Raw genomic sequence first — 23,269 nt, forward strand, 5'->3', positions numbered from 1 at the left:
GGTTGTCATCGTCGACGCCTGCGGCAGCATCATCACCGCCGACTGCGGTTCCACCGTTGATGACCGATTCATCATCGCCGAAAGCTCCATCGTCGACAGGCGCACCGTTGACGAGCACACCGTCGATGGCGAGTTTACAGTCGAAAAAGAAATCAGGGTCGCCGGCAATCCCATCGTCAACAGACCCGTCAACGAGTATTCCACAGATGAAATCAATGCAGATGCAATACACACCATCCATATCGTCCAGAGTATTGCTGCGGCCTGGTTTTCAATCACCAGGCAAGATTTTGCCTTTGCTTCTAAGTCACCTCCTAGACACAGAAGAATCGGATGATGATGGTCACTTTGGGACTGTTCATAGTCCTTCTGAACTCAATGTCAAGTGTCAGGAGGAGGATGAGGACTATTATGACAAGGAGCAGTACTACCAACACTATCCTGTTCCTCCTGCTCAATATCAGCATTTTAGTTGTTATGTTGATCCACCAAAGAAAGAACCTGCTCAATTACCTTCTTCTTTAATTCAAGACTTACAGGCCATGCTCACGGATTATAGGAAAATGTTCCCGCCACAGGAAGAACACATTACTGTGCCACCGCCTCCATCGGTACCACCTATAATACCTGTGAGAAAGCGCCCTCTTTCTTGCATGGTATGCCCCCACTTTTTGCTGAATTACTGATGTTCTTTGACTGAGTGTACCCTGGGCTCCTGCTAATCAGGCACCCAGGGCCTATGTTCCTTCCCTAAAACTGCATTGAAGCCTAAACCCAATTGGCATCTCTGGCCACATATCAGCCTCTGGTAAATGGTACCACAGGTACCCAGCGCACTGTGACCAGAGAAGGCCTCTAACGGCTGCAGCCCTTATTGTGCCACCCTTAGAGGCCCTTTACCCTGACACCAACACACTGCCTCCGCAGGCTGCGTGTCTTGGTGCAGAACAAAGTGAAGAGTCGACATGACACACATCCCTGTGTGCCATGCCCACAAACAACTGCCCTGGCCTACATCAGTCACCCCTCTAGCTGGGTGCTCTATGCCAGTGGTGAGGGAACAGGTGCATGAGCCCTGTACCCCTACAGTGCCCAAGTCCATTCCTGGGCACTGTAAGTGCAGTGCTGCCATTGAGAGTATATGGTTCTGGGAGTTTGTCATTACGAACTCCACAGCACCATAATGGCTACACTGAAGACTGGGAAGTTTGGTATCAAACTTCTCAGCACATTAAACCCACACTGATGCCAGTGTCGGATTTAATGTAAAATGCACAACAGAGGGCATCTTAGAGATGCCCCCTGAAACTCGACCAACTCCTAGTGACCTGACTGAGTGGCTGCTTTGGCTGCCACCACCAGACATGTTTCTGGACCCCTGGGTCGAGAGCTTGCTGCTCTCGGGGGCCTGAAACAATGCACATCCTGGGACGAGGTGCCAAGCCTCCTCTTCCAGGATGGGCAGGGTTCACGAAGGAGAAGCTTCAAAGTCATGCCGCCTTTGTGAGCCTCTCCAGACCATTTGCTGTTTTCAGCAACTGGCCCCCACTGGTTCTACCCCCCACTTTGGGCAGGAGAACCGGCAGGAAAAACAAGTGAGGAAAAGAGGTGTGCCCACCTCTGCCAACTCCACCCCTCAGGCACCCGACCTCAAAACAGCACCCTGCACCCGGCCGCCCTAGTGCCGCTGAGGGGTGCTACTTTGTTCCCCAACTTGCCCTGAGCTTACTCCTAGGAGATTTGCTCCCACAACCCAGTGGCCTGCTTGCCAGCAGTCACCAACTGGAGGCCCCCTATCTCCCATTGGATAACATTGGGCCTCAACACTCTGCACCCGGCCGCCCTAGTGCCGCTGAAGGTGCAACAACAGTGCATCACTGACCCTGGAAGACCCCTGAGTCTAACCCCAGAACCTTAACTCCCACAGTCGATTACTTACCTGTGAACCGTTAACCTGTTTTCCTTCCATAGGCTAACATTGACACTTTTGCTCCAAAAAGTTTGTGTGGAGTTTTGAAACCTTAAAATGTTCTTTACAAATCTCACGAATAACCAAAACGTGTTTAATCACCTGTTTGCAGGAAATTTCCCAGTGCTGAATCTAGGTATCCAGCACTGAGTTAGAAAAGTAACATGAAAAGTAACTTACCTGCAATTTATTGTTGAAGCCCATTCATTTCAATGTAGTGCTCCAAAAGATTTCCAAGTGTGGAGTTTGGAAAACTGAAAATATTCTTTAAAAATCATGCGAATAACCAAAACGTAATTACTTACCTGTTTCTAGGAAATGTCCCAGTGCTGAATCTAGGTATACAGCACTGAGTTAGAAAAGTAACGTAAAAAGTTACTTACCTGCAATTTACTGAAAAAGCCCATTCATTCCAATGTACTGTATTTGCTAAGTGTTGCATACTACTGCTCCCCTGTAAATCAAACAAAGTACAATATCTATTGCATTTTCAAACTGTCCTATATCCAGTAACTACTGAAGCATATTTAATGCTTACCTGTACCAGGCCTGCTTGGTTCTAAAAATAAACAACAGTATATTTTTATACAACAATTGGCCTAGAGTTCAGTTCTTGAGTGTGTAAATTCAATTGCTGACTGAGTGGGTACATCAAATGTCCTCTGATACTGCCTTACTGCTCGACCAAGCACCACTATTAGAGAGTAAGGTTCTATCTATCTTTAACCTCTGCCTACCTCTGAGGACACTTGGACTCTATACATACTGTACCTCATTTGGGTGTAGTATATATAGAGCCAGTTTCTTACAATACCACTTACACCAACACTGCCTCCTCCTGCTACTCCTAGGATGACGCCACGCCCCATCATCCCTGTTCCTCCTAGAGAGGATCCAACATCTTCTGAAGAAGGGCCTGAAGAGGGTGAAATCCACGATCCTCCTCCACCTACTGATGAATGGGATACATATATTCTGCCTACGCCGTCTCCTCCTCCTTTTCGTCCTTCTGACTCACCTCCAGAGGACATTGGAGGATTTCATAATTTAATGGACAGAGCTCCATCAAGATTCCATCTAGCTACAATAGTAATGCAATCAGATTGTTTCCTTTATGACTTTAAAGAGCAATCAAGGAAATCTGTAAAATCTATACAAATTATAGACCACATCTGGCAAGAGGGGCTTAATGTAATGAAATCACCGGCTACTGTGGTGCCTGTACTGCCTAGATTAGATACAAAATACAGGGTGCTCGAGGATTCCCCGGCATGCTTAACGGGCGATCCCAAACCGGATTCAGTTGTCTCCCAAGCGGCTCAGAAACGATCAAAGAATCCTTCCACCCCCATCACGTCTCCACCGGACAAGGAAGGGCGCCGTTTGGATTCCATTGGTAAGAGATTCTCGTCCATGTCCTCTATCTCTGTCAGGGCTTCTAATGCTTTAGCTATTCTGGGCCGCCACGATCGGCAGTTGTGGTCCGACAACGGACCCATGATAGATGTTATACCGGACAAAAATAAACAGGCATTTCGTAAGATTTTGGCTGAAGGAGATCGCACAGCGGCTGAAATTTTAGACTGTATATGGACATAGCTACAACTGGTTTTCGACAACTAGACGGTGCAGCTGTTTTAAGACGCCAAGGATGGCTTAGAGCAACCTCCTTTTGTCCAGGGGTACAATCAAAAATATTGGACATGGCTTACGACGGTGAAAGTCTATTTGGTAAACATATAGACAAAGCTCTACTTGCCATAAAAAGGATACGGGCACGGCCAAAGCTTTAGGCATCTTACAATATCGTAAAGTGCCCTTTCGGGGTGAACGAGGATGTGGATTTTCGGGCTATAGAGGCACTTTTCAGCGCACCCAAACGTATTAATCCTTTCAGGCGCAATATCGTCTGGGTTACCAACAGCAATCCTATCGGCAGCCAACTACAGGTGGTTTCTCCAGGCAAGGCTCATGCAGCAAACCAGCCTCACAATCACGTGACTCAGGTCACAAACAGTGATTTTTATCAGGGTACTAGTTGCTACATACTCCCCCCAAGGTGCGAACATTTCCTATTTTATCCATCAATGGCACAATATTACAATGGACAAATGGGCTTTGGATCTCATATCTTATGGCCACACACTGGAATTCGTCAGGCGCCCACCAAGCACTCCACCCAGGGGATCGCACCCCCCTCGTCTTCACTTACTAAAACAAGAAACGAAAAATATGCTACGGAAAGGGGCAAACGAAAAGGGCTCCGGTAGCACAAAGAAGGAAAGGCTTCTATTCCCGCTTCGTCTTGATACGCAAACAATCGGGAGAATAGAGACCTATTTTAGACCTCAGATGTCTGAACAAATTCCTCAAAAACCAAACCTTCAGAATGGTTACACTCTCCGACATCCATCGCCGTCTCAACAACGGGGACTACATGACCTCGCTGGATTTAGAGGATGCGTATTTCCACGTTCCTATACATCGCAAACACTGAAAATGTCTCAGTTTCACAGTGGCTGGTACCCACTATCAGTTCAGAGTCCTACCTTTCGGCCTCAAATCCAGTTTCTGGCCCCAGTAGCAGCTGCATTGCATAATCAGGGTCACCAAGTTTTTCCATATTCATATGATTGTCACCTGAAAGCACCATCGGCTTCTCTAGCGGCTGCAGCTACAAGGGATTGCATGGATCTGTTCCGCAGATTAGGCCTGTCTATAGCCAGACAATGGTTTTCCTATGGACGAACCTGGATACCATTCGCAGCAAAGCATTCCTCTCACAAGAAAGGCAGGAATGGTTGCAAACCTTGGCTCTCAAACTGTCAAAAAAAAAGTACACTTCTGTAAGGACATACAAATCTCTGCTGGGTATGCTCTCCTCAGCAATCGACCTAGTGCCACTAGCTTGTCTTCACATGAGGCCTTTGCAAGAGGAAATACACTGTCAATGGATTCAAACTACAGGATCCTTCGACCACGTGATAACTATAACTCCACGCATGAAAGAGGCATTCGAATGGTGGACTTTGAAGTCACATCTCTCGAAGGGCCTTTCATTTCTGCCCTTGATTCCAAAATTCATAATCACCGCCGATGCGTCCATGAAAGGCTGGGGAGGTCACCTTCTAGAACTTCAGATTCAGGGAAGATGGTCCTTTTCACAGCATCGGGTACGGGAAACAACCTTTACAACGCTGTCATTACATCGCACTACCTTTACAACGCAGTCATTACATCGCAACATCCTTTACATCGCATGTCATTACAACGCAGCCATTACACCGCATCTCACTACAACGAATGTCATTACAATGCATGTCACTACAACGCAGGCATTACCTTGCAAGTCATTACAACGCATAGTACCCTTACACTATCCGACACTTATCCTACTGTTGCACTCACTGGAATTAGAATAGTCATGTTTACCCCTACACCATCCAACACTTACCCTACTGTTGCACTCACTGGAGTTAGAATAGTAATTTTTACCCCTACACTATCCAACACTTACCCTACTGTTGCAATCACTGGAGTTAGAATAGTAATTATTACCCCTACACTATCCAACACTTACCTTAAATGCGATGTAATGGTATGCGTTGTAATGGTATAATGCGATGTAATGGAACGAGTTGTAAAGGTAGTTTCTAAAAGTGCGATGTAATGGCATGAGATGTTAAAGAATGCATTGTAAAGGATGTTGCGATGTAAAAACTGCGTTGAAAAGGCATGCTTTGTAAATGTATGCGTTGTAACGTCATACATTCATCGGATGCATATCAACAGGCCAAAGTTGAAGGCCATCTTTCTCTCCCTGCAAGCTTTCCTCCCTCGAAAAAAAGGTTCATCGGTGTTGGTTCGGTCGGACAACACCACAAGCATGTTTTATATGAACAAACAAGGAGGGACAAAATATTTGACTCTTTTTCAGGATGCTCAACAGCTCTGGAGCTGGCTGGCACTCCACAGAATATCCCAAAGAGCGGATCATGTTCCAGAACTTCGGAATACTCTTGCAGACACCCACAGCAGGACCAAAGACAACTACCACGAGTCGGAGCTCGAACAAGAGCAACTGGACAGGGTCTTCTCTCATTGGGGGAAACCAGCGCTCAACCTGTTTGCGACCCACACCAACTCCAAATGACGGTTCTTCGCAAGCAGATTCCCTCTCCCAAACTCTCGGGTGAATGCCCTTTCAATGCGTTTGTCAGGAATTTATGCTTATGCCTTTCCTCCCATTCCACTGATACCCAAGGTCCTGACAAAGATAAAAATGGAACACTGCCGACTTCTTCTGATAGCCCCCAGATGGCCCAGGCAGCATTGGTTCACGGAGATTCTCCTCCTCTCGGAAGCCAAACCCATCCGTCTACAACCGACACCAACCCTTATGACCAAGGTTAATTGTGCCACCCGGATCCAGCATCTCTTCATTTGCACGCATGGCTCCTGAATTCTATGAATTTAAGGATTTGACAATTGCACAAGATTGTAAAGACATTATCTCCAGATCTTGTGCGGACACCACCAACAAAATGTACAAATTAAAATGGAAACGATTCTGCCTTTAGTGTCTCCAAAGCAAGGTGCATCCGTACCTTTCAACTTCAGAACAAATACTACCGCACTTATTGTCTTTGGCAAAAACTGGCAGGGTATATTCTTCAATTAAAGTTCACCTCACAGCTATCTCTTGATACGGATGTTCCCCATAACGTGTATCTCTTTGCTTCACCAGAGTGGTGCAACAATTCATGAAAGGTTTATTTCATACTTATCCACCCGTTCAAGCCCCGCCCCCTGAATGGCACCTGAACGTAGTCCTATCCCAATTGATGAAGCAGCCCTTTGAGCCCATCCATAGGGCGGATATCAAGTATCTGACGTGGAAAGTAGCTCTCTTGCTCGCCCTAACATCAACTAGAAGGGTTAGCGAAATACAAGCCTTCACCATAAAACATCCTTCCTTCGTTTTACAGATGAAATGGTTATCCTCAGGACGAATCCCAAATTAATCCCTAAGGTTCCATCACAGTTTCATTTAAACAAATCTGTCATTCTCAGGACTTTCTTCCCGGATCCTTCTACACCTGCGGAACGAACACTACACACTCTATACATCAAAAGATGGCTTAAATTTTACCTGCAAAAAACAAAATCTATCCGCAAGACAGATCAATTGTTCGTAGCATATGGACAAGGTCGTCAGGGCACTGCGGTGTCTAAAACTACCATTGCAAGATGGATAGCAGCCATAATACAATTGTGCCACGACAAGGCAGGCAAGCCTTTGTCAAGGACAATAAAAGCGCACTCCAAGAGGGCAGTCTCAACATCTAGTTTTTTTTTGTTAATGTATTTAGTGTTTTCTGTAGCGCGAACATGAGCCAATCCTGGGTGTCAGAGCACTTTACATTTCAACAGCAATCAGTTTCCTTCAATGTTTACAAATCTATACATATTAAATCTTACTAGGCGTCAACTCGGGTTACATTAGTACATGTCATGACATACTTGCATTTAAAGTGCAATACCACTCCTAAAGAAAACATGGAGTCAGCAACTGGATACACAGTTACAAGTCAAGTCCAATATCCTTGTGGCTTGATAGAGGTACATTCATCGGCTGCCTTGTTCGCTGGTGTTCCACTGGAACAAAATTTGCAAAGCTGCGACGTGGAAAACAACATATACGTTAACACAGCACTACTGCCTGGAATCAACACAACGTGCTGATGCAGCAGTGGGACAAGCTGCTCTACGTCATTTATTTCAGTCAGGTTAGCCTATTTAATAAGGGGACTTCTTTTCTATTATCAGTATTGATTTGTGTTTAAAAATGTATCTATATTGTTTATAACAGTTGGTATACTGTTCAAGTTGTCTTAGAGATGTTTATTTCACATATTAAAACCTTTATATGCATCTACTTTTACACCAGCACTTCTGTAATACTATACTTTTGTGTATATATTTTGAAATATTATTGGCACTACCCATCATCCACTAGGGGTGCTTATTTATTGTACATTACTGCTTGCTATTCTGATTCAAGTATGTGAACCTATGAAAGATACCCCGATACTGGATAAGAAAATAGTTACTTACCTGTAACTGCAGTTATACAGTATTGGTATCTTTCATAGAGTCACATGCAACCCACCTTCCTCTCTGGAGAGACTACCCTTACATTCCAGTATTACTATCCACACGGGTGCTGGAAAATCTGAGGGACTCTGCCTCTCTCGGGGAATGTTCTAGAGGGTGCTGGTTACTGATTGGTTGTATTCTAGTTTGGTCCTTTTTAGAAAAGGAGGTAGATAGGCTATTAAATGTGTGGTTGCCTCCATGATAGCCTGTGAAGTTCTTTAATTACTGCTTTATTTAATATTACTGTGGGACTCCCACTTCGACGACGGGGAATGATTCAAGCATGTGAATCTATGAAAGATACTAATACTGTATAACTGCAGTTTCAGGTAAGTAACTTATTTCTTCTGGGAAGGATGCTCATCAACAGCATAGCACCCGCACAAATCCCAGAATTCTTAGCATCTTGCTGCCTGCCGCGAGGGAGACACGCATCACTGTGCTGGATACAGCAATGGGAGCGAGGGATAGGCGGCCTGTAGTGCATTTTCATACATGGAGACTCCTTACTTGTGAGAAAGTGCCATCTTTCTTGCATGGTATGCCCCCCCATTTTGCTGAATTGCTGATGTACTTTGACTAAGTGTGCCCTGGGCTCCTGCCAATCAGGTACCCAGGGCCTGTGTTCTTTCCCAAAAACTGCATGAAGCCTAAACCCAATTGGCATGTCTGGCCACATGTCAGCCCCTGGTAAATGGTACCCTAGGTACCCAGGGCCTTGTGACCAGAGAAGGTCCCTAAGGGCTGCAGCACTTATTGTGCCACCCTTAAAGGCCCCGAACCCTGACACACGCACACTGCCTTTGCAGGCTGAGTGTCTTGGTGCAGAACAAAACAGAGAGTCGACATGGCACACATCCCTGTGTATCATGCCCACAACACACACTACCCTGGCATACCTCAGTCACCCCTCTAGCTGGGTGCCCTATGCCAGTGGTGTGGGTACAGGTGCATGAGCCCTGTACCCCTAGAGTACCCAGGTCCATTCCTGGGCATTGTAAGTGCAGTGCTGCCATTAAGAGTATATGGTGCTGGGAGGTTGTCAACACGAACTCCACCGCACCATGATGGCTACACTGAAGACTGAGAAGTTTGGTATCAAACTTCTCAGCACATTTAACCCACACTGATGCTTGTGTGGGATTTAATGTAAGATGCACAACAGAGGGCAACTTAGAGTTGCCCCCTGAACCTAACCTACAATCCACGTCCTGTCTCAGGGGCTGCCTAGGCTGCCACACAGCAGACATGTTGCTGGACCTCTGGGTAGAGAGCCATCTGCTCTCCTGGGCCTGCAACAATGCACATCCTGGGCGAGGTGCTAGGTCTCCTCCCCCAGGATGGGCAGGGGAAGCTTCAAAGGCATGCCGCCTTTGTGAGCTTCTCCAGGCCACTTGTTGTACTCAGCAACTGGCCCCCACCGGTTCTGGCCCCCCACTCTGGCGGGAAGACTGGTAGGAAACCCCAAGGGAGGAAAGGGGGTGTGCCAGCCTCTGCCAACTCCACCCCTCAGGTGGGGGATGCGAGGTGAAGCACATCTCCGGGCTCTCGCCATCTTGAAGATGGGGAGCCCTGCCCAATCAGGACTAGGCTCCTGCCCTCCTCCCACTGGAGACTGGCAGGCTAGGGGGTGTACCCACCCCAGGGCAGGGACCTATTGGTCCCTGCCCTTTACCTACCTGTAACACCCCTAAATCTTCCTTTCTCAGATCCCAAATCCGAAACAAGCAAGAAGACCTGCCGTGCAGCTGCTAACAAGAGGACGACACCAACTCACTTGACCCCAGCCCTACAGGCCTGTCAACCCTCGAACCTGCTCCTGCTGAAATCCGGCATCTCCAGTGGTCAGCAACCTCAAAAACCCAGGAAGACCTGGCTGCCTTCTGACTCTAAAAAGACTGGGACTCCCACGAGCAGTGGTTCTGCTCAAAGCAAGTAACAAGCCCCTGGTGCCTACCAGGAACCGCGACTCCTGCACACTCTGCACCCGCCAAGCCTGGCCTGTGCTGGAGTAGACAAAGACCCCGAGGACGTCCCCCGGCGACTGTGACCCCGAATCCAGCACCCAAGGACCCACCTCGACGCTCCTGACGATGTCTGCAGCCTCAGAACCAGGGACCCCTCCAACCGCGACCAGCTGAGGGTAAGATTTCCTGACGCGAAAAGACACCCCTGCACCCGGCGCCCTGTGGCCCCCTGTGCCCAGCTCCTGGGTGCCTACCTAACCTACAGCTTCCCAACTTACCTCTCGAAGTGGTGGTCGCACCTGAAGAATCTTCGTCCCCGAGCTTGCAGCCTTTGTTCGTCTTGTAGCTTCTCCATAGAAAACCATTGAGCGCCCGAAGGCTCAAAAGCACCCTGCACCCAGCTGCCCGAGTGCCCCTGGGAGTGCAACCTCTGTCCTATTTTTCTTCCCCACTTGCCCCGAGCAAGTGACCAGGAGCCCAGCTCCCACAGCTAGCAGCCACCAACCAAAGTCCCCTGCCCGCCATAGGCTAACATTGGGCCTAACTCTCTCTGCACCCGGCTGCCCCTGTGCCGCTGAGGGTGTAACAACTGTACTTACCTGACCCTGGGAGACCCCTGAGTCTATGCCCAGAACCTTAACTCTTCCAGTCGAGTACTTACCCAAAAGCCGATAACTCACTTTTCTTCTATAGGGTAACATTGACTGGTTTCACTTGGAAATTCTTCTAAGTGTCGAGTTTTGAAACTTTAAAATATTCACTAAAAATCAGCCGATCAACGAAAACCAAATTAGTCACTTCTATCAGGAGAGATCCCAGTGCTGGGTCTTGGTGCCCAGCACTGACCCTGAAAAGTAATTACAACCGTACTTACCAATAACTTGATTTTCCTCCATAGGATAACATTGCCTGATTTTTGCCAGAAATTCTTTTAAGTGTCGATTTTTCAAACTTACAAATATTCCTTAAAAATCGCCTGTGTAACAAAAACGATTTCTTTCACTGTTTACAGGAAATGCACCAGGGTTGAATCCAGGATCCAACCCTGAGTAAGAAACTCATACGTAAAGTAACTAAAATTGCATTTACTTAAAAACTCCTATTGAGCTCAATGTTATGATTGTGTTTGAATTGTATTGCCTATTGCAAAAATTTTAACTATTTCATTCAAAAGTTTATTGCCTATTGAAAGTATTTAACTAAAGCATCTCATACTGAGAAAGTATATTTTGATACCTATTGTTGGTTCTAAAATAAAACAACTATATATTTTTATATACAAACCATTGGCCTAGAGTTCAGTTCGTGAGTGTGTGAGACCATTTGCTGACTGAGTGTGTACAACAAATGCTTTACACTGTCCTCTAATAATGCCTTACTGTTTGACCAAGCTACCACTTTAGAGAGTAAGGTTATATCTAACTTTAGCCTCTGCCAAACCTCTGGGGACTGTGGACTCTGTGCACACTGTACCTATTTGGGAACAGTATATACAGAGCCACTTTCTTACATTACTGTCATAGGACTATGACAGGCGCTGCGAATCTGCTTGGAACCGGTAGGACCCGGCCCACTTACAGCCCTGGGACTATGACAGGCGCTGCGAATATGCTGGGCACGGGCTTCAGGGAGATAACAGAGCTGTGTGCCCAGATGACAGTGCGGATGCCCGTCATCTGAGGAAGCCATCAATGTAAAGATTGTGGCGGCTCTGCTAGTGCAGTTACCTAAAAAGGATGATCGTCTAGCCAAGTATGGTACGTGATGCCATTACTGCCATTATGTGCTGTCAGTATCTATGACAGGTTTGGGGGTCCTGCTTTCTTTCAGGGGCGTGGTGTTTTCTGAACTCTAAAATGGGACAGGTGAAAGGGACACTCATAAATGTTTGTGTGGTCAGCGTGCTGTTAACGGGAAAAATGCAGCCAAGTTTCAGGCCCTGACAAATGTGTCCCCCACATATACTCACCAGTGGCCGCATGACTCACTTTAACCTCTGGATATTTTCTGTAGAGATAAGCTCTCCTTACCCCTCATACATACAAACAATCATTAGCCTACCAAGTTATCTCACTGAGTACAGCTGAGCAAGGAAAGATGGCTTCCCAACTTTTAAGGAGTCGGCTTCGAAAGTGCCATCTCTTATTGCATTAAGCTAAGCATAGTAGGGAGTTTCCTTCAAAAGTTTGAGTTTACTATTCCAGTGGGAAGTAAATGAGTTAATGTGAAGGGACCACTACAAGAACTTTTTAAGTGGCGTAGCGCAGGGAAAGCCACTGGAGTGTCAGGTGGCACCAGTGACCATGCAGCCATTACTTGAGTAGCTACGTCACTTCGTTATCATGGGCATTGTTTACAGTTCTGAAGTTTCATGTGACTACCTCATGCATTCTGGTTGTTACAGTATTTAGTTTATTTTCCATTGAATTAATTAGACTAACTGATATCAATAATTTATAGATTAAAAGCCAGTAACTGGAAATAGCGGTCATAATGCATGGACTGAAATGGCCACCCAAGCCATGCCCCAACGGATCAGGGCCTCGGCAAGGCCATGAACATCAATTAAGGGTAGCAGTGGGTAACAGATGCTCTTTGGTAGCCCTAACACTGCTCTTGCTTGTGCTGGTCTCAGGAGTCAAAGGCTGCAGAAAGAACAGAAAGCACAGAGGGCTCTATGTGCCATTCATCTCTCAGGGCCGTGGGCACCACAGGATTTCATGTGCATTGCCCAGAATGACTCGCACATGTTCCTAAAGAGCGCCTAAAGCAGCTCAGCATCTGCAAGCTCATTTATTTTACCGAATAATGCAGATTACAAGCCCTTCTCGCACAACAAGTACTGTATCTTCTTTTGTTTTCTAGTGTTTTGGTGAATTCTAAGTTGTTTCTAACTCTACCAGTAACCGAAAATATTCTGCTGTGATTTTGAATACACAGAATGTAAAGCCTCAAACGTTTGTAAACCCTCATTGGCCATAAGATGCAATCTCCCAGTCAAACAGTGCTGTACTCAACATTAACCTTCATCATTTCGTAGCAAATAGGAAACGTCTAGCCAGATTTGTATACACCAAACTTTAAGTCACCAAGGGTTGTCAAGGGGGCACGCTGCCATCAGATTCCCTTCCACTGGCCGTTCGATGCTTGATGCCTAGGTCAAGAGCCGAAGTGGCTTTTGCAGCTTTGCATTAAAACCTAGGCGGTAGGTAATTGAAGGGTGGTAAGAAGCTGCGAGTGTGACAATTAGTGGCATGCCCTGGGAGAGCTCATGCTATGATGCCTGTGTTTATTTGTGAAGGTATTTTATGGACGATTTACATGTCGCCTGTCAGATGCTGCTGCCAGGGAGAGCTACCAAAACAAAACCTTGTGCATCAAAGGGTATGCTCTGTGAGGTGGCACTCTCTCCCTGGAGGCGCAGCACACACACCGGTGTGTATGGACACAGTTGTCACAGTGGCTCATCGTAGTTGGCTTCACCAGTTTTATCTGTGGCCACTTGTGTGCCCATTCACTACCGCCCAAAAGGACTGCTACAGACGCCACTGCTGTGTTGTGGAACTGCAGTAGAACTCTGGGAAATCAGCTGACACTGCTGTGGCTGATGTTGGAAGTTTATGTAATAGTCAGCATGTCAAACATATATCTCACATGGAAGAGAAATATATTGGTGAATTTATAAAAATGTGCCCCCATTTTAGCTTGTAGAGCACCTTTCATGAGGAAAATATGAGTTTTCTCTCAAAGATGGTTTATCAAATCCCAGCAGAGGCTCAGCATTTTTCACACGTAAAATTCATTTTAGAACTCACCAAAAGAAGTATGATACCACAGCAAAGGATTTATATTCTTATTAAAACCTGTGACCGCCCTTTCTAAATGCTCCTTTGTATGAACCCCAAATCCAGGCACTCACTACAATGCATGTCAGTGGGACAAAAATTGCGGAGCCTTATCACCGAAAAAAAACATCCAGCAGGTATGCTTCTTGTAATGTGTCACTTAAACAGCCCCAGGAAAACACACTAACAAACAATTTGTGAACTTGCTCAACAGAAGAAAAAACGAATACAGCGGGATGATAAGTCTCACTCCCACTTACCTCAATAATGACACTTCTTTTGATGAAATCGGTTGCAGCTGGAGTCCTTTTGTCCATGTAACTGTCCTCCAAGTACCTGCCAGATTTCATAGTCTGTGTCCCATCCTGGCAACAGTTTGCACTTCCATAAGCAAAAGCTCTTGCTGAAGAATGACAAGCAAGAGTTGGAAACCACTCCCTTAAATGCTAGCCAAATGTTTGATTTAAAAAACCCCAACCCAAAAAGCACTGAAACAAAGCTCATACTCCAATAAAGTAAAGCATAATCTCCCCTCTTCCCCTTCACCCACCCGTCTACATCCATTGAGAATATCACTTGGTTACTTTTCCAACATAACATTTCAAGTACATCAGATTAATCTTTTTATATTTTCTAAACTGTGGGACTATTTAAAGATATAACTTGTCACCTATATGAGTGTTTTCAGAGTGGGTGTTTAAGCTAGGAGTGATAATGAAGATACATGTCAAGGAGACAGGATTAGCAAATAACCGTTCATTTACAGTATACTGGCTGGCCACTAGTCCGCTGGGCTGGTGGTGGGCCTCAGATCTAACGATGAAAGACCTCCTACCAATCCTTAGAGAGCACAGCTGACATAGCTTGGATCATTTCTCTAAATGTTCTTCTGACAATGCTGTGAAAGGACATTTGGAAAAACTGAAATACTGGCCATCCATCATGTTATAACATCCTGCCAGCGTTTTTCTTTTTTATGTCATATCAAACCCCCAAAGTAAGGATTTGTTTCTACAAAACAAAAAGCAATTGCCATGAAATGCAGTTAATCCCCCTCACCCCACACATAGGAGTAAATGTTTTGTTTTTCTCTTCACGTACACCATGCCTATCACAGCATTCTTGGACAAGAAAAAAGACTGTTGGAAGGCCTGTCCTAAACAGAGCAAGACGTGATGCTCTGGTGCTCCTAAGGCAGAGAGGGATTCCTGTTGCGAGCTGTCTGAGCTGTCTAAGGCTTTGCCATGGGAAACCAGGTGGTTCCTCCCTTTCTAAATGTGATGGGAAACCGAGAGTTTGGCGTCAGGTAAGAATTGCTTATTTACTGCAATCCTTCCATTCCTACAACCTCTAAATGACACCACAGGTATCTCAACCTGGTTCTAGCTAACCATGTTCTTTTTTCTTTCCCCCAGGCAGCCCATACATGCCTGTGTCTTCAATGCAGCATTTTTTACTTCACTCTTGTGTGTCTGTTACACATGTCCCTAAAATTCTCACCTGTGTTGGGAGGTTGTACCACATATTCACTAAGCTTCCCAAAAAAAAAATGATGTCTATTGTGGTACATGAATTTGTTCACACTGTAACTTTTGATTCTCTTTCAGGGGATCTGCATTGCTAGTCATTAGCACTGAATAGTTCCGCACACATGCGGGATCCTGGAACAATTTTTCATAATATGTCTTCTTAAGTGTAGATGTTCGCCTTTTTTTAGGAAGGCATGTAGGGAAACTTAAGACAAGATTATCGTGCAACCTATAAGGAAGGCTATAATGACCAATTCCTTCAGATTGCATTTAAAAAAGGGTACCGAATACCAATGTATATATATATTTAAGGCCAAATACTTTAGTAGAATCCTTAAATGTCTTTCACAAACCCTTTTTTAAAAGAAGAAAGATGAAGAAAAAGAGGACAGGGTAGCCCTGTAGGCTGACATTATGTGAATGCAAAAATAGCGTCTGTGCCTTTAAGGGCCCAGAGACCACCAGTATCTCATCATGCCCAGCAGGTGGCAGTTGCTTCAGTACTTTTTTCAGGATCCTGGTGACAGGATCTTGGAGCCCTGAGCTCGGCTTTTTTGGCTTGTTTTCATTAAAAATCTCATAAGAAATTTTTGACAACTGATTTACTCGACGGATTTCATCTATCCTGGTGTTTTTCTGTCTTTTTCTGCCATCTTTATTGGACAAGTGTCCTGCCTGTGAAAGGAAGAATGCCAAGTCAGACCTTCCAGATGTCTGCATCATCGCCTTCCTAAGAACATTGTTCCTGCTAGATGTCCACACAGCAGGAGGTTTTTCAGTTGTACCCTGAAGCAAAGGGAGAATATTTGCCTCCATGGTACAGAGGAGCGACGCAAGCAGCAGGCCAATCAGAGGGTGAGACTTCCAGAGATCTTCCACCTTTCTCTGAGGACTCCAGGTGTGGGAGATCCAAGAAGAGAAGCACACCTCAAAACGACGTTCCTTGTCGACATCGAGAGCATCGATGTCGAGACAAGGTACTATACCTACATGTTCACCCTCGAGGGCTGGGTCGATGTTGAAAAGAAGACAGGAGTCGAGTTCGAGGCATAGAATGTCAGCGCAGAAAGAAACTACGCTGTTGAGGTGCAGAAGAAGTTCAACATTGAGGACTTTGTCTGTCGGAAAGTGCCACTTTTGACATAGTCACCCCCACTTTTTGTCTGTTATTTGATGGAATTTTGATTGAAGTGCACTGGGTTCCTGCTCTCCATGTCCCCAATGCTCTTTCCCTAAAACAAGGTAACTGCTCATTTTTTCACCAATTGACAAGACCTTTAGCACCTCTAAGTCCCTACATCTGGTACCTAGGGGATGGGTTCTAAAGGGGTCCCTAAGGGCTGCAGCATGTATTGTGCCACCCTAAGGGACCCACCACCAAACTCATGCAGACTGCCATTACAGGCTGCGTGAAATGGTGCAGACAAATGTGAAAACACAACATGGCACATACCATGTGTGCCATGCCCACAGACACTGCATGCAATATATGTAAGTCATCCCTACAGCATGCCTTGTAGCCCTAAGTCAGGGTGCATTATATTACATGTGAGGACATATCTGCATGAGCAGATATGCCCACATGCTGTCTAGTTCGATTGCTAGATACTACCGGTGAACAGGGAGGCCATCCTAAGTATATGTACTGGGCACTGGTCATTACAAGTTCCCCAGCTACATGATGGCTTCACTGAAACCTATGGTGTTTTATATCAAACAACTTGTTTTAATAAATCCATACTGATGCTAGTATATGTATTACGATATGCACACAGAGAGCACCTTAAAGATGCCCCCTGAAAATCTACCAGCCCCCTAGTGTGCTGGCGGACTGGTAACTTCGAACCTGCCACCACAGACGAGTTTCTGATCCCCCTCCCCCCCCCCCCCCCGGGGGTGAGAGCCCGCTCTCTCAGAGGTCAGAAACCATGTCTGCTCTGGCATGAGGTGTTTACACCTCCTCCAGCAGGATGGCTAGTCAATCTGCATACCAAGGCCAGAGACTTCAAAGCCTCTGGCGCCTATGATCTGTTACACGGCTTACCCCAGATCTGGGAGATGCCACCCCCTGCCCTGTGGCCCATTTGGCACCAGGACCGGTGGGAAATTAGATATGCAGGTAGCAGTGTTGCACCACCAGGTTAGTTACACCCCTCAGGTGGGCAGCCGGATGTGCTCAATGAAGGAAGGATTACACCATCTTGATTTTGGTGGAATTAGGAACTCTGGAACAGGGTTATGCACGCTCCCCACAGAAAGTGTAGTGACCCCAAGTGTAAGTAGCCTTTGGCTAAATACTACCCTTCACTCCTCTTAACAGTTCTAAATTCAAGTATTTAGGTGGCCCCCTGACACCAGGAATGGAGATTCACCTAACAAAAGAAGAAGGACAAGGAAGAGCCGAAGAAAAGAAACCTGTGGACTACCGGTGGAATTTGGCACAAAACCCTGCCTGCCTGCTCCTGCCCAGACAGTCGTGACAACCCGACTCGTCCTGCAACTGCGAATCCTCCAAAAGCCTCAGAGGGCCAGCAGCACTTCACCAAATCGTCAGCATCTCCCTTGAAGTAGAGGAGCTACTTCCCTGCAACCTGCAGGCACCAACCCGCAATGACCGGTTTACCGTTATTCTGCCCACCGGGTCCACAGACGCAGCAGCCATATAGGAGGAGGTCACCATGCTCCAGAGGGGCAGATCCATTTCCCCGCGAAATTTGGAGATACCAGGACTCCCACCAATACCTAGGGTACAGGACCCCTTGCAGCAGCCAAAGCTTGTTTGAAGTCCAATACGGCTCCAGCACTTCAAAGACCGACCTGCCGATGAGCGACATCAGCATCGCAGAGGCCAGCACCAAGAGTGGCCCTGCTGTCCTGTTTTGTCCCCCTCTGGAGGTCTGACCGAAAACCGTGAGTGCCTACAATGCACGGGAACAGCCAACCAAAACAGTCTGCACCCGTGCTCCCCGGCCAGGGTCCATAAACACTGGCTGTGCCTCCCTCACGAACTGAGCCCCCTGTTGGGAGCTCCCAGACTCGTCCCAAAGTCCCCTTCTGTAGCCTGTTTCTAGGTGGCCCCGTCTTTGCCTACGGTGTAGTGCGCAAGGCTACCAACCTGTACAGCAACTCTGCACCCGGACACTCCCAGGAAGGTAAAACCTGAACTGCTAATGGATCTTGTGACCTTGACCCCCTAGCACCTTAAGTCCTAAAGGGGACCCCCGAAATACAATTGTAAATACCTGTATGCAGCATATGTTTCTTTCTCCATAGAAAAACATCACTGTGTAAAAACGCATTTGTGTGACATTTTTGCTTAACTGTTAAAATTGATAACTTCAAAAGTACTTACTCAATTACGAAGTTCTTGGTGTTAAAAAATATATAAAAATACCTGTTATTTTTCTAAATTGGTCGCAAGTTTCTTCTTGAGCGTGTGTTTCATTTATTGACTCTGTGTGTTTAACAAATGCTTAACAATACCCTCTGCTAAGCCTAAACTGATCCCCCATAATACCACAAAAGAGAGCATTTGGGATTATTCATTTAAGCCTTGTAAGCCAATAAGGGTCACCTCATTCTGGGAAACTGCATAAAAAGCCAGCTACCTACACATGTGAAATGCAAAGAGGTTATCACTTAAAAAAGGATGTCTTTAGTGAAGTTTAGGCATTGGTCAAAAAGGCCGGGCGTAACAATAACCTGCTGAGAACTGTATGAACTTTCCATGTTGGTGAATGATTTTCTCTCTAGAGGATAAAACTGTTTTACTCCTTCTAGAAATGAATTTATAACTGGAATAGTGATTTTTTCTGTAGTCCCTTTATGCAAGTTGACATACCTACCAAGTTAACCTTAACAGAAGTATAGTTCAACCTGTTATCCATTCAACTTCACATTTATTTTTTTTGACACCAGGGCACTTCCTTTAATATCTCCATACAAGTTGTCAAATCCAATTCTAAGACCTTAGCAGACATGCTGCTAAGTTCAGGCAACCCTGATGTGGATGCCATAGCACCCCTTTCTGCCTGTTAAATAACAGTGGTACTGTAGGACTTTTTCCAATGTTTCTGACATATTCATCGAAAAACTATAAGACCTAAGGAGCCCTGCTGCTAAATTCAGGTACCCTAATCTAGATGAAACAGTATCCCTTTCTGCCAGGTAACTGTGGCACTGTCTTGATTTTCCCATGTTTCACCTCCGACATAATCATGAGCTCTGAGTACCATTTGTTGATTACCAGAGGTGTGAATGCAATTAGGAGATAAGCAAAATCACAGGTCCCCAATCAGCTCAATATAAGTGCATTCTCTTTGTATATTTAATTTGGAAATCTGGAAACCAATTCTTGGCATTTGCATTTATGTCTGCTGCAGTCAAAACTATGTAGAGCATCACCTATTGTGTAACCATGTCTTCTGTGAACGTCTGGTGTATCTTCCATTTGTGTTACACTCCCAGGAGATTGCTGTATGGAATCTGCTGTCCTGCCATCAAGTGGCGCTCACGATGATCATTTAGGGCCCTGCCTTTAGATGAGTTAATGTCAGAACACCCTCTGTCAGATTCCTCACTTTGGTCCTCGCTGTACTCCATTCTTGGTTTCCATACCACTATCCTGATGCATTATGGTCCATGTAGTTTCTTCCGTCATCAAAATTTGCCTAGATCACATCCTAAAGTTGAAGCTAATACCTGGCTCTCTCAATGCGTCTTTGCTCCTTCCTTCAAGCAATTTCTGTCCTGTGAGCTCAGTGCTTAGGGCCCTCACAACCGTCTTTACTGCCGAGACCCTGCACAGACTGGTGCTGTCTTACTCCTTTGCTTTTAAGCTTGCTCCTAGTTGACGTGTGCTTCGGGCATTTTTTATTACTTATTTTTCTCATTACCTGTAATGCTTATCTAGTTTCTCTGTTCCTTCTCCAGGTGTATTCCAATTTTCCTAGTTCAATCTGAATAAGTCTTGTCCTTGTTTATGTGCAGATTCCTAGTCTTGTATTCCAGTGTTCCTTGATCTGCATACTCCAACTTAGTCCTGACCTTGTTTCATAAATTCGGGTCTTACTTTTCCCTAAGCCCTGTTTCTGTATTCAGTTTCACTTGTTCTGTTCCCTTTGTCCTCTTTTGTGTTTACGTTGAAATGGTAGTTGTTGTTACAGAGGGTTGTATTGCGCTCTGAGGCTTAGTGCCTCTAGCACAGAGACTCAATCAGAGCTCTTCTTCCATAAGAGCTACGGAGTGTCTTCCACGACTCTGTGAGATTAACTGTTCCTTGCATTATTGCTAGATTTTTTCCTGTTACAGATAGTTCACTTTCCACGGAGTATACAAGCTATCATCTGTGATAATTTGTCTATTGAGCTTCTGCTTTGTGCTTTCTTACTGCCTTCCTATAATTATTTTACAGAATATGCCTTGTCTTTCTAGTTTCGTCTTTACAGGCATTACCCAGATCACATCCAGTCTCCTGATCCCAGTTCATTTTAACTTGCTCCAGTCTTCAGCTTCTGTTCTGTCTTTCTCCTTCCAAGCTTTCAGCTAATTGTGTATGCTATATCGCCCTCCTGAAAACCCTTGCAAAGAACAAGCTCTCCATGTTATTCTAGCTCGGTCTCAGCAGGGGTCCTCACATTTGTTTAACCTCCATGCCAAAACAATTTGTTCTTCTGGCAAGTCATATTCTTTTAATTAAGGTTGTTGTAAATTGTCAATTAGCTGTGGACCGAGGACATAATTTCACACCCCCTTGTTTGTTTAGGTAAAACATGCATGTGATTCTGTCAGAATCTGCACCACTGTACCCTTTATTTGACTATGAAATCCTATAATGCTAGAAACCTGAATGAATACTCACCTTCATGAGTAGTTTTGCATCTTAAAGAATTTTCTGGATTCACATGCTGTGCATTATCCTGCCATCTAGTGGTTGGGTCCACAATTTTCCCTTTCAGTCCCTTCTCTCTTTTCTAGGATAGCTTTTAAACGCACTCATACATTTATATATATTGAGAGAGATTTTGTGACATTATTACATGTCTCACAGCCTCATAACATAATAATCCACTTTCCTACAAGGATGCCACCAAGATTATTAGTTTTGCAACTGTTCTTCTCGTCAGACATTGACACATCTGGTAGAGACGAGTCTACTTTGTCAGTGCCTGGTCTCTTTTTCTATTGGAAGGCTTTGGCCTCCAAAAAATTTAGTCTTGCTCCTCCTTGAAACATCTTTTCCCTTTGTGTAATTGGCGATGATTTCTCTAAAGTTGATAGAGAAGCCTAGTTTGTGGAGTGTCTTCCTCACTACCTATATGTTGTCCTGGGCCTGAATGATTTCTCCTTCAACCAGCCAATTATTTAAGTACAGGTATACATGTATTCCCTGCATCCACAGGTGTGCTGCTACTACAGCAAGACAATTTGTGAAAACTGTTGGAGGAGACTGTATTCCATAGGGTGGAAACTTGAACTCGTAATGTACCGGAGGATCTTCCTGTGTCCCCTGTTCATTGGTCTATGCAGGTATGCGACCTTGAGGTCTATAGTTCCCATAGAAGACTCTCTTTTCAGGCATAGGATGGCTTCCTTTATTGTCATTTATCTTTGTGTCTTTATAAATATATTTGGCACCCATAGGTCTAGTATGGGTCTGAGTGTTTTGTCCAGTTTTGGTATGAGAAAGTAAATGGACTAGACTTCTTAGTTCTTTTATTTATGGGCATCATTTCTGTTGCCTTTCTTTTAAGAGCTCGATGACCTCATGACGTAGATGCAGCTGTTCTTCTTTGCTGCAAATCTTTATGTTTGCTTTCATGATGGGGGTTTTCTTAAGAGTGCTTTGCAATATTCAAGTTGGATAATGTTTAATATCCATTTGCCAAAAGTGATTTTCCTCCACTCCTGGGCAAATCCTAAAATGTTGCCTCCTACAGGTGCTTTGTGTAGGAGGACCCCTGTTGGTAAGTCATTTGTTGGAGCTTCCAACCCCGTGGGAGAGTTCTTCTTCACTTGCTTCTCCCACAAATGATTTGCCTTGATGTTGAGGGGTAATGCTACTGTGATGATGCACTTAATGTGCTGCTTTGCAATGTGGAGGGTTGTGAACCTCTACTTGTGCGTGCTCTTTTCCTGGGTGCAAGCCCTCCGTGAAAAAGACCTCTGAACTGTAAGACCCCCCTTTGCCTTAGTGGCCTTGTTGTCCTTCTTTATATGTTGTAGTGAATCACCCTCACTACATACAGAAGAGACTCTTCCCTGTGAAGGAGATGTTTATGGAAGAGGCGTGCACCTCTTGTTTAAAACCGGATACCATTAGTCAGGCAAGTATTACTAGAACAGCGGCCACATACAGCTGTCTGCTAGCTATATCCGCAGCATCAAGTGCTGGCTTTAGGCAAGTGTTGCCAATGGTTTTGCCTTAATGAATGACACTATTTGTCCTCTATCTGTATTGCTCAAGGATTTGCTGCATTAGATCCTCAATTTTGTCCATTTGTGGATAGCCACTCCTGTTACAGATCTGGCAATGCACCACTGTTTTGCTTCTGATCTTTCCATCTTGTGACCCACGATGTTCACTCGTTTGTTCCCTTTACCAGGACAGGGCCACATGGTGCATTTGGTAGTGACCACGAGGGAGTCTCCTGGGGGTCCCAGGTAAAATGCTGCAGGAACTGTCTCTCTGAAGGTTCCCAGCATTGCTGAGCAGCATACGCAATTGCCTATTCATATTTTGTGAAGGTAGTAGGGTTGTGCCTGTTCCTCTTCCAGCTGTACACCACAAGTGTATACTGC

At 45.3% G+C, this 23,269-nt stretch overlaps 1 protein-coding gene across 2 annotated transcripts in view; it reads right to left on the bottom strand.

The window, feature by feature from the left end:
- Positions 1-23,269, bottom strand: part of CPAMD8 (C3 and PZP like alpha-2-macroglobulin domain containing 8) — a 1,045,838-nt gene that overhangs the window by 665,949 nt on the left and 356,620 nt on the right. For both annotated transcript variants that reach the window (XM_085640012.1, XM_085640011.1), the window contains exon 22: positions 14,201-14,343. In XM_085640012.1, coding sequence (XP_085496138.1) covers positions 14,201-14,343 — 143 coding nt within the window. The remainder of the gene's footprint in view (positions 1-14,200; positions 14,344-23,269) is intronic.

The sequence above is a fragment of the Triturus cristatus genome, chromosome 12 (assembly GCF_964204655.1).
Source record: "Triturus cristatus chromosome 12, aTriCri1.1, whole genome shotgun sequence".
Classification (NCBI taxonomy): Eukaryota; Metazoa; Chordata; class Amphibia; order Caudata; family Salamandridae; genus Triturus; species Triturus cristatus.